Genomic DNA, 13,255 nt, shown 5'->3' on the forward strand with positions numbered 1-13,255 from the left:
GGCACCTGACAACAATAACAAAGTTGTATGTGGAAGACACACACCACATGCACGCACCTTCAAGTATCTCCCTCATTACATGATGTTGGTAAGTGGTAGTGAATGAGTCAGGCATGTTCTTTTCCAAATTTAAAAAATTAATAATATAATTTTAAAAACTTTTCAAATATCCAAGACCTTCACGTACAACAAACTGGTCTGGGAAAACACACAAGGCTTACTGCCTTGGTGAATGGAGTAGACCATGAGAATCCTCATGCTCAGCAATTATGTAGCCTGGAACTCCTAGGATACAGGATATTAGGGTTTCTTCTCCTATACCACCCCCAAGTAAATGGACCCATGACAGAAGTATTTAAGCATACATTTATCTGCTCCAGAATTATGCCAGAAAAGACAAATTACTTAAGGTCATAAATGTTCATGTATACAACTCCCTAAGATGCATGCTATTTGCACTGGCCACTTTAGAAATTAGAGCTGTTTGAGAAACTACAGTTCAAAAGACACACGTCACCTACTGGCTTGGAGAGTCCTTCGCCAAACAGAACTCTGAAGCACTGCCTATTCTTACACTCAGTAACTCACTCATACTTTGTTCTTTTTGAATCATTATAATTCTTGTCCATGCCCTCTGAATTTGACCCAAATGAGAAACACAGCTTAAACAAAGACCAAAGTGCTAGTACATCATCTGAATAACGTCACTTCCAACTGTGATGCTCTCTATCAAAATGTCAGGTGAAAACGTACCCTTCAAAGTTATATAAATAAAGCTAAATCAGAGACGAGAACAAAAAGAAACGCTTCAGCTCCTTTAAAATAATCAGTGTGTTAAGATCTGCATCTTAGATCTATTAGTACATGCTAGTAATAAGTAGAAGAGTTAACCAAGGGAACGTCCCCCTTGCTAAGGTAGCTGGGCAGGTGAATTTAGCCTAGAAAAGTCTGATCTGGCCTGCCAAGAATGGCGTCTCAGGTGAAGTAGCCAGTTGAAAACAATTCAGCATTGTTTTGGATAACAATGCTTTCTATCTATATCCAACTACAATCTGCAAAGTTAATTTTTGCATCTCTCTATGCTCTGCATGCTAGTGTGTATATCCTGTACATCTCCAACCCCCCACCAAAATGTCAGTAAAATGAAAAACCACTTATCTACAGGAAACTTATGTGGGTTATAATAACAACATGGAGTACATTTAATTAATCACACTTCCTTTGATATAAATGACCATCTATAGTCACAGAGAGAACAGCGAATTAAATGAACACCAATCACGCAGCAATCAGAATAACCCCCTTACCCCTCGCCAAAAATTTTGTACAATAGAAAGTTTTAATGATTGGAATGTGACTATTTTAGAAAAACAGAGCCAGTGTTTTTATTTATAATTTCATCAAAAAGTCTGAAACTTTAAACTCTAATTCTCCTAATATTTAGTCACTCTCCATACACTATGTGTTTTTAGGTTCGAAATATAAAATATTCTCAATCATACTGTGTAATTAAATAAGAAAATAATTTACTTACTTCTGGAAACCCTGACAAGTTCTGAAACATTGAAGACTCCAGATTTTACAAAACTATCCTCAAGGTATCCTGAAAATAAACATCAAGGGGAAAAAGATCAGCATAAGCAGGAAGTAAAATAAATGATTAAACACTAGACTTTGTTGAAATGCGTTTAAACCAAAGGTTAGAACAAAAACCCAAGTATGCACACAACAAGAACAAGTAAATGTGAAACTCTTGAATGCAAACTGGCTCTGTTTAAACAAAAGCAAAAAGTTTAGATGCTAAATAATCTGCTAGGGAATTTTTTCTTAGCTTGCCTAATGTACAGGGTAATCTGTGTGGTTTTATTTGCCATGTCCCACGCGCACAGAAGGAAGGTCGAGGGTACTCACTGAATGCAGTCAGCTCAGTAGCACCTGGTAGACTAAAGTCCAACCATTTAAAAAAAAAAAAAAAGGAAAACCATAACCACAATTAACACCTTGTTGGAAATACTTCAAAGATCTCTTGAAACCACTGTTCTTTCACAAATCCTTCCCTGATTAAAGAAAAGTAAGCTGCTGTTACCAGCACTCCCACCCTCGTTCGAGGGTCACGAATCACACAAAAGCAGGACTTGTACATACAGCAATATTCTTCAGCAAGCTATTTCCAGAAACCTTTAATACACCCCACAATATCCCACTGCTTCCCTCAAGTTTGCTACTATTCTCTTGGACTCTTCATTTCAAGAACTGGACACTTTTTCCGGCAAATGGTAGTGAATCCAGGCCTCTGTGAATGTACATGACCCTTATGTGGTATCTAGACACAAGGTCAACAGTGGCTGTGACCCACAGTTCCAGCACCTGAGTAAGTTCAGACCTGTTCTGTGGTGGGTCTAGCAATGTGCAGGACAAGACTTGAGGACCCACAGAAACACCAGTCAAGTCCCTCAGGTTCTCACCTACCTGAAGGAAATATATTAGGGGCGAGAAGGGAGACTACCTTAGGAAGGAGTGATCAGGTTTACTACCTGCCTCTGAGGGAGAGAACTGGAACAGTATGACAATCCTCAGAATTGAAATGCTTCCAGGAAGAAAACTCTAGATTAAAAGAATGGACAATTTCATTGGATTTTCCATAAAGCTTTGGGGCTGACCAGGGGATTAGTCAGTGCCGGGATGGTTGAGCAACATGGGGTACTCAAGTCAGATCTGGGATTGAATTCCAGCACCACAGTTTACTAGCTGTGGAATCTTGGCCACATCATTAGATCTCTTTGGCCTCAGATTTCTCATCTATAGAGACAATTTTATTATTTCCCTCACAGAGCTGCTATGAATACTGAGATAAAAATACAAAACTTATGGTAAGCACCGATTAGATGTTCCCAATGAATTAAGATAGGTCAGTGGAGCCAACAATCAGCCTACCAAAATGGCGCGCACTGGACTCCAGACCATCCCACGTTATTTGTAAATTGTTATTTAAGAAATTTACCAGAACAAAAGTCACTGCATTGCTTTTTAACTGTACAAAGCATGAAAAGACAGAAAATCATTGAATTAGCATATATGCTTCATTTCTGTGGACCAAGGAACCATGCATGTATGTCCGAACGCTGTTTTATAGCCACCCACCCTCCTAAGAACCACAAGGGTTCTTACGTGACTAGGAATTACAGCATCTCAGTTGGCAATAAAGTTTTGGTTTCCTATTAAGCCATTACTCTGAAAAAAATACATACACATTTTCAGAGGACAATAACAAGTATCCCCAGTTGATGCAACTCTATTTTAAGAAACTTCTAGTTCTTGAGTAATTAATTTTTCACCAGGTTGAATTCATTTCAGTGATCATTGAGAAACTTGTATGTAAACAGCACTGTACAAGGTGCTAAGTGCCATGAATACAAAAGAAAAGGATACTGATCCCTTTGCAATATTAAAGAATGAGATATTTTAAATCTTCTGGCCCGCTGTAGGTTATCATTGTACTCGTGTTTGTTGTTGTTGTTGTTGATTTTGTTGTTGTTTTAAAGTATAGTTTGTTGTACTTTATTTTACATATGGTAAATTTACTACAGTAGCTACATTAAATACAAAAATCTTAGTTATCATGACTACAGCTCATGTCCTTAACCAGTCAGAGAAGTTTCTTTGTCACCACCCAATGGCCCTCAGCAAATGCCTGCCCCCATATCCTTCTCCTGCAGCTCTATCTGAGCTTCATGTCCCACTCGCATCCTTCCATGTTTAGCTCAACCACTGCCCACTCCATAAATCGTTCCCTCACCCTCCTCTCTCACCCCCAGTTGCAGCCAGAAATAATCTCTTTCCTCTGTACTCGCATAGCACCTAGCCTGTACTTATTTTACAGCACTTTGCACACCCAGGTTTTCCAAGCTTTCTGCTTTCAAGTCCTGTTTCCCTTACAGGATTATCAGCTCGTTCAGTTAGGGGAGTGACTGCATTTTGTTCATCTCTGCATCTCCCAGAGCAACTAACTCAGTGTCGTCGATGTAAAGGAAGCCCTAAATAAACACTAGGGAAACAAAATCTTAAAATTCAACTTTTAAAAACGAGGTCACAAATTAATACATCAGTCATTTTATAACAGGATAGATATAGCCGGTTTAAGATACTGAAAGATAACGACTGATCCATGTCACTCCCAGAAACTCACTGCTGAGGAGCTTAGGCTGTGGGGAAAGCTAAAACTTCCCTTTGGGGAAGGAGTAATAATTAGAATCAGATTCTATCCCTGATGCTGTTGGGTACTGATGTATAGTCTTAGGCATTCAGTACAAAATATCTTCCAAGGAATTAGAAGTGTGTAACGTATACAGAGTAAGACCTCCAAAATATTCATAAAATGAATTAATGAACGAGTGAGTGAATAAGTTACCATTTACATATAACTGTCCAATATGTAGATATAAGCTGAAAGTTCATTTCCTTATTAACCTAGTGTTTCTTTTTTACATGTATACTTGGGGCCCATTTGCTCCTAAAGCATCCCATTCAGATGGACTAGTGTGTGGGCTTGTCGAGAGCCTGACTGGAAGAGACCGGGGAGCCACCTCAAAGTTCATTTTACCAGTGGGAAGAGAATGAGGCAGTTGAACATAGGAAATACAAAGACTATCTCACAGCAAAGGAAAGGCAACTCAGAATCCAACAAGGTGTTTCCCCACCATCCACCCCCAATTCCTCAAGTTCTAAGGAAAGGGAATCCAGAAGGCAAACTGAATGAGTTATTTTACTAAAGCTCTGAAAGGCGCTGGAAACGTGTGAGAACTGCTTTGGCACCCACTGGTGAAAATGCAACACCAGAAGTCCCATTCGGCTCCACTTGTGAATGGAGCATAGTGAGACTTTAGTGAAGGGAGGGCTCCCGAGGACAAAGGCCCTGTGGCAGTGGGATGGGTGGGGATCAGGCCATGGAGGAGACTAAGACAGACCTTGGAGCAGACGGCTGCCACCTTCCTGCATCTTTGTAGGCAACAGGCCTTTGCAGTGGATAGGCCTTACCCAGGACAAGGCAGAGTACAGAAAAAATGGCGGACAACACAGTACTTGGATACTAGTAGTGCTTGCTCACAAGCATGCAAGAGATGCTACTTCGGGGTGCCCACAAGATAACTACAGAGAATCTTGCAGGGGGTCAGGAGTCCCGTGCTAGTATATAGGGTGAGACTCAGCAAAATACAAGTTTTTGCCATTAACACAACCCAGCTGTAACTCCCAGGCCACAAGGGACCTTCAGAAACTAGGTTTTCACATGTTACAGAGACCATTGTGAATCTAGATGGCCTATAAAAAGACCAAGGATCTTAAAGCAATTTGGAGACATTCACATACTGCATTCCCTTCATCTAGCAAAGGAAATACGAGCATCTCTGAGGCAGAGCAGCTGCTTAATGATTACACAGCAATATTACACAACAGCTTAAACTAGGGAAAAAAGAACAACTCTGCATTTATGTGATGCTGTATTTACACTACGTGTATGCTTTCTTAAAAAATAAAATTGAGTAGGAAATAAAGACCTCTGCAAACTGAAAATTCTCAAAGGCAGTTTCCAATTACATTATTTTACTTCTTTTTTTATTTTTCTCTAACAAAAGCAACAGTAAATCACTACTCAGAAGTTAATATAGTGTTTAACCTCCTTTACAAACAATAACAGAGGACACAATGGCATATCTAACTGTTAATATCTCAAATTATAATCAGCACCATTTGAATGTTAAACAACATTTACATAGAAAATCCAAAAAAGACTGTTAACGCTCATTTTTAAAGTCTACTGTGTTCTATTCTTGAAATTAAAAAAAAAAAAAAAAAGCCACAGAAAGCAGTTATTAAATTCATGAGAGCTGTCTTCAAGTATTTGAAGAACTGTTATACAGACGGTGAATTCAGCTTCTTCTGCATGGTTTCAGGAGCTGATTTTTGGCTCAATAAACAGATTTGTTATCCAATGGGAAATGTCCTAAAAAAGCAAGTGAAAGCTTGCAAAGGTAATAATAACCAACGTGTGCCAAGCACTGCACTTAGACCTTCACAAGCATTAGTTCACTTAATGCTCACTGTTACGCTATGATCTCTGTAGTATTATTATTGCCATTTTACAGATTCAGAAACTTGTGTCTACAGAGGCAGGGAGTAGCCCATTCCAACCCTCAGATTCCACTATTTTATAGGGCTATAGTCCTACGTTAGTTTTCATGCATTGCTCATTTGGACAAAAGCACAGGTGGATAGTAGGTGCCTCGCAGGTGTTTATCAGCACTTCAATTCCAGTTACTCATTTCCTGCAACAGTGTGTATAAGATGGCCCAAACCCTTTGTTTGGGGCAGTGGTAGTTCAGTGGGAGAATTCTCCCCTGTCACGTGGGAGACCTGGGTTCCATTCCCAGGCAATGAACCTCAAGCACAGCCATCACCCATCAGTCAGTGGAGGCTTGTGTGTTGCTATAAACCTGAAAAGGTGTCAGCAGAGCTTCCAGGCTAAGACAGACTAGGAAGAAAGAGCTGGTGATCTACTTCCAAAAAATCAGCCAATGAAAACCCTATGGATCACAAGGTTTGCCATGACTCAGAGGCCGACTCAATGGCCGCTAACAACGACAACAAACCCTTTATTTATATGTACCAACGGGGAGAAGATGAGATTATTTCACACTAGCTCTTTGCCAATCTTCATATAACTTCAGATACTACAACTGACTCATTGATGATTTTCTGATAGTGTTATTAAGAAATGTGGTTCCATCTACAGCGTTTCAACTGGTTTGAACGGTCCATGGCTGAGGTTGAAATCTGTGATTATAAAATGGAAATATACATCACTGCAAAGATAATGATTCTCTGCACACGTACTGAACCTCAGTCTACAGCCAAGGCTAAATTTCTAATTTTAATTTAGAATTAAGTATATTCTTCCATTTAAAATGTAAAACCATGATGACCTGCAAGGGAGTCAAAAAGTTCCTTTTAACACACTGGTATAGTGCTGTGTTAATGTTATTTGTACTTTTTTTCAGTATTTCTTTTTAGTTTTTAAAAAAATTTTCTGCAGATAAATAATATGCGTATATAAATAATTTTTTTTTTACAAAATTGGGATCAAATTTAAATAAATGTGTGTACCCTGCTTTTTTCTGGTTAATATTGTATCTTTCCTTTTAGATTAAATGTTTTTCAAAAGCACAGTTTTAATAACTATATAATATTACACTGTATCACTATGTCATGCTTTAGTCAATCATTCTATTGTTTGGCAATTTAGGTTATTTCCCATTTAAAAAAAAAAAATACTATAAACAGCCCTGCAATTAACATCCTCATACACGAATCTTTGTCAGTAATTCTCATGATTTCCTTAGACTGGAGTTCCCAGAAGTGGAATTAGTCGGTCAAAGGACATAAATGCATTTAAAGCTCTTGGTACAAACTGTCAACGGCTTTCCATAAAGATTTTTGCAAATTTATACTTCCTCAGGCAGGCATGAGAGTGTCCATTCAGCATTACATATGAGTAAGAATTTGCTTATAACTGAGGCAAGCTGATTGGGGAAAGATGTTATTACTTAATGTTATAATTTTCATTAATTTAATTATAATAAAGTTGGATTTTTCAATACATATGTACTATTTGAAATATATGTAAACATTGAAATATACGTAAAATAGGAAATGGACTAGCAGATATTTTATTCCTAATATTCGTGAGACTGTTTCTAGAGTTTCACTGTTAATTATTAATGTTGGCTATTATCGTTGAGTTTTTTTCTCATCATATGAGGAAGTATTTATTTATCCCTAGTTTTCTCAGAGTTTTTTAAAGTTTTCTGATGAGCACGAGTATTGAACACTATCAAATGTTTTTTTGGATCAGTAAAAGATTACCCTTTTTTTTTCCCTTACAGCATTTATTGGTGTTACATATTACTTGTTTCTTAAATTATTTTTGCTTCTCTATGGAAGATAGTTCCTTCAATTTCTGTTGAACTGGTTTGCTAACAGTTTCTTCCAAATTTTCTATACATAGTTGGGAACCTTTTGTCTTTTGTTTTGTCAAGTTTTCATACCAGGGTTATATGCTTGCTTCATAAAATGGTTTGGATGGCAATCTATTATTTTTCATTCTCCGGAAGAGAACAAAATAAGGTTTCTTGGCAAGTTCTTCAAAGTGTGAAAAAACTCACTGGTAAAATCATCATCCCAGAATCTATTTCAGAGAACATTCTTAGGCAACTTTGAGTCTTTCATGATTATTACTCTATTTATATTTATACCTGAGTCAATTTTATTATATATTTTCCATGAAAAATCATCAATCCTGTCAGATTTTCAAATTTATTAGCACAGATAATTTATGGTTTACTAAATGGGCCATGTTTATTTTTATGGTATTACAAAAATGATTGTGCATGTCCTCTTATCTTTTCTATGGATTGGGAAGGTGTGACTCCATCCAAATGCACAAGAGCATAAGAGCTAAGAGGGCAACTCTGGAGCTAGAAGGCCTGGAGAATTTGTGTCTCAGCTCTGCCACTTGATACAAATACCTTAGGTAAGCTGCTTACTTCTCTACACCTCAAACTTCTCTTCTCTAAAATAAGGATGATAATCATAGTACCCATGAGTCAATACATAAAAACTGCATATTGTTTTCAAATAATAATAGACAGACATTTCATTTTGAGAGCAGGGAAAAAGAAGGTAGAAAAACTTCCAAGTTAGAAAACAAAATGTAATGCACAACTTTATCAAGACAACAATAAGGAAATAGTATGTAAAATAAGTAATAAATATAAAGTAAAATCGAAGGACAAATCAAGTATATTAGTCATTAAGATAAATGTGAATGGACTGAATTTTCCCTTAAAGAGAGATTCACTGAAAAAAATAAAATCCAGCTTTTTTCAAGGAACACACTTATGACAAAGTGATAACAACAAGGAAAAGAACAAAAAGTTGAAAAGAAATGGGCAGGCAAAGAGAAACCAGGTAATTTTAAACAAACAAAACAACAGTGTCAGTAACAATTAATATGGAATTTAAGGTGAATTACAATCAACCAGATGAAGACTATTATGAATGGATAAAAGGCCCAATTGATGAAGGAGATAAATCATAAACCCCACTTGTGCAAATAATACTGTGGAGAAATATGTAAAACGAAAAACTATTAAAGTACAAGAACCTTGATAACACTACAGATTATAGTGAGAAGTTTGAACACATCTCTTTTAGAATGGAACATGACTAGTAGACTAAAACTAACCTTATAGCCTTTAAATACAAACTATATTTTTTGACATAGCCATGAAATTTTATAAAAATTGATCATGTCCCTGACCAAAGACAAAAAGTTTAAAAAATAGAGATGTTTTCACGCCACACCATGAGTTTGGCAATAAAATGAAACACAAATAACAAAAAGTGAGCAAATTTTCTGAAAGATCTGGAAATTAAGGAAATAAGTCATGGACCAAAGAGAAAATCAAAAGGGAAATTATAAAAGCTATGAAAAGGAAAAAAAAAAAAAAAAGAACCAATTATTTACCAGAAGATAGTAGAAAACAACAAAACAACTCAAGAAAAATTTTAAAAGATAGATTTAAAGATAACAGCTGAAATTATAAAAACAGAAGAAGAGAGAAAAAGTTAAAACGATAAATAAAACGAAAGATGATTCTCTGAAAAGACCAGTAAAAAAAGAAAAATCATTTGGAAGCCTGATTAAGTAAAAAGAGAAAAATCAAAAATATACAAGTACTGGAATAGAAAGAAGACATAACCATGGAAACCAAATACATTAAAAGAATTAAAAGAGAATAATACATGCAATTTATTGACCACAACTTTGAAAACTCAAATGGGCAATTACTTAGTAAAATAAAAGTAACACAAACTGACCAAAGAAGTGGAAAACCTGAGTAGACCAAGCATCTTAGCAAAGTGATTCCCAAAATGTGCTGAACACTGGAACCACCTGGGGTTCTTGAAAAACAACTGACGCCTGGCTCCCATTCTCAGACATTCTGATTGAATAGGTATGGGGTGGGTCCTGAGCATCAGTATTTTTTAAAACTCCCCAAGTGATTCAAATGTGCAGCAAACTTTGGGTACCAGTGCCCTAACACCTTGCAATGTGAGGCCCCAGAACCAACAGCACTGGCATAACCTGGGAGCTTCTCAGAAATGCAGCATCTCAGGCTCCTCCCCAGACTCTGAGAATCACAATCTGCAGCTTAGCAACATCCTCAGGTGAATCATGGGCACTAAAAGTTTGAGAATCCTAGCACAGAATAGAAAGGTGATTAAAGAGCCACCTTTGAAAAAGGCACCAGGTCCAGATGGGTTCACAGCTGGATTTTATCTATCCTGTATCTAGACTTTAAATAATATAAAATTCACTGTTATTTATACTTTCCCAGGGCTTAGAAAATGATAAACTCCCTCCCAAGCCTTTAAAATGGGGCCAGCAAAACTTCAATACCTAAACTTGTAACCTCCCCATCAAAAAAAAAAAAAAAGCAAGCAAGCAAACACCTAAAGACCAAACGCACATATAAATACAACTTCTAAAATTCTAAATGAAATATTATCAAATAGAATGTAGGATGTTATCCAAAGAACAACACATCATTATCATGCAGAGTTTACTCCATGAATGAAGGCCATTGACTATCAGGAAATCTATCAACATGACAGAGACAAAAAAAAAAAAAAAAAATCACATGATCGTATCAATTGATGTTGAAAAGGTACTTGGCATCAAGTAGCAAACATCTCTAATAATGGATCTAAGCAAAAATAGAAATTAAGATAAAATAACACTCTTTAGTAAAATCTAACAACAAAGTATCCTAAAAGGAGAAAAATCAGTCTGCCACTTCTAGTATTCCTCCTCTTTTCCGTCCTTAAAAACGTAATCTGGAATTTGGGGCCCAGATAATTGTCACTAAATTCTTGTTTTTATATTTTCAAGAATTACCTTTAACTTTGACATTTGTGTCTGCAACCTTACTTATAATAATTACATAAGCATAGCTCTGCTTAATTGGCTACTGCTCTCATCATTAGTCTATATCTGTATTTGTATCTTATAGATACATACCTGAGGATTTTCCTATTCCTAAATTATTTTTTAATTTTGATCAATTACTTTGTCAGTTAGAATAGGTCTCAATTAAAATTTTTACAAAGGAAATGCAGGACTCCATTTTTTGAGACCATGAGAAACAAAGAATATATTTCTGTTCCTTTGATTAGAACATAAAAATATATATTTCAGTTGAATTGTCTTCTGATAGTTAATATCAGCAAAAAAGAAATACATGTGTATGGATAACTGGTTTTTCCTCTAGGATGCTTACAAGATTTTCTTCTTTATGCATGAAAGGATATATTTAGAAATAGGTAGAATTCATTACTATTGGCTGAATATAGTTTCCTTTTGATCTGCATATGTAGATAATTTTTAGCTCATAAAAATTTTCTTCATTTGTCTTTGATTCCACTTCCCTCTTAAATGCCTTGATCTCTTCACACAGAACACTTCAGTTAACTCGCAGTTTTCGATTCTCCCTCCAAGCAGTGGGTTTGGTTTGTTTTTTTGTTTATTTGTTTGTTTCATCATTTCATCACCTCGGTTCTTTTCCTCTGCTTTTAGACGAAATATATCAAGTTTGTTTTCTAGATCAGTGATTATTTTCCACTAGATCAATTCTGGCTTTTTTTTTTTTTTCCTCCAATGCAGATTTTTAACTGTATGCAAGTAACTTTGGTTTTCTTGTAATACTTTTCCATCTCCCGTAGTTATCCTGTTCATTGAAACTATTCTTTTTTCTGCCCCTTTTTCATATAAGTCTTTTCTTCTGAGTAAACAAACTGTTTTCTCTAATTTTTTTTCTAGTTCATCATTTTCAAAGATACATCGTCTGCATCTTGATGCTGTGCCCTTCTTCTTATTCTTCAGTATTTCCTCACCAAGCGCATCCTGTTGTGGTTGCTAGTTCCTTTTCACTTAAAGGGTAGTCTATCCAGACTGAGGGTCTGGCCCCCAGAAAAGTGTATGGCTTTCCCTTGGCTACAACAAGGAAAGTGCAGAATATGGATTGAGAATGAGGGGTCTAGTCAACAGATTTAGACCTGAATTCTTGTCTTACTATCTGTTAACTGTATAACTTTAATAAAAATAATAACAATTATGATGATGATAATCATAATGATAATAATTTAATAGTGGTTATCAAGCATGGCAATGATTGTTGAGGACGGCGCAGGACCAGGCAGTGTTTCGTTCGGTTGTACATAGGGTCGCTATGAGTTGGAACCGACTCAACGGCACCTAACAACAGCAACAACATCATTTATTAGGAGCCCTGGTGGCACAGTGGTTAAGCGCTCAGCTGCTAACTAAAGGGTCGGCAGTTCCAATCCACCAGCTGCTCCCTGGAAACCCTATGGGGCAGTTCTACTCTGTCCTATAGGGTCACTGTGAGTCAGAATCGACTCAATGGCAAGGGGAATCATTTATGAAGTGTCTACTATATACCAGGTTCTCTGCCAAGTTACTTTAAACACTACCTCAATTCAATTGACAAGGTGATTAACAAGGGGGTACGAGCATCCAGGCAGAGAAGCAACATGAGTAAAGATACAAAGGTGAAGCACATGACAGGCTAACACTAAATGCACGGCCCAAGTAGGCACAGAAGGGTTAAGCAGGAACCAAACCATGAAGGACCATATTATATGCCATGCTACGAGTTAGGCTTTAGCCTAGAGTGGGGCCTTTGAAGCATAAGAAGTAGAATGAAATAATCAGATTTGCACATGACTGAAATCACCACAGGCCTGAAATGGATATATCACAGGGATTAAGACTTAAGGCAAGCATATCAGCCACAGAGATGAGGAAATTTATTAAAATAATCTAGGTGATCTATGATCTAGTTAAAGAGACAGAGTGTTAAGTATTTCTTTAAAAAAGAATGCATAAAAATTCAGCTTTGCACCAACTCTCTTTTAAAAACGTATTTGCCTTCCTCTTCTTAGTTATAGGAGCCCTGGCAGTGCAGTGGTTACGAGCTTAGCTGCTAACCAAAAGGTTGGCAGTTCAAATCCACCAACCGTTCCTTGGAAACCCTATGGGGCAGTTCTACTCTGTCCTATAGGGTCACTATGAGTGGGAATCGACTTGAAGGCAATGGGTCTTAGTTATAAGAGTAAC

At 36.8% G+C, this 13,255-nt stretch overlaps 1 protein-coding gene across 1 annotated transcript in view; it reads right to left on the minus strand.

Annotated features, from left to right (window-relative positions):
• Positions 1 to 13,255, minus strand: part of NFIB (nuclear factor I B) — a 247,631-nt gene that overhangs the window by 82,785 nt on the left and 151,591 nt on the right. Inside the window, exon 4 of the mRNA XM_012554698.2 lies at positions 1,535 to 1,603. Coding sequence (XP_012410152.1) covers positions 1,535 to 1,603 — 69 coding nt within the window. The remainder of the gene's footprint in view (positions 1 to 1,534; positions 1,604 to 13,255) is intronic.

This window comes from Trichechus manatus, unplaced genomic scaffold (genome assembly GCF_000243295.1).
Source record: "Trichechus manatus latirostris isolate Lorelei unplaced genomic scaffold, TriManLat1.0 scaffold00025, whole genome shotgun sequence".
Taxonomy (NCBI): domain Eukaryota; kingdom Metazoa; phylum Chordata; class Mammalia; order Sirenia; family Trichechidae; genus Trichechus; species Trichechus manatus.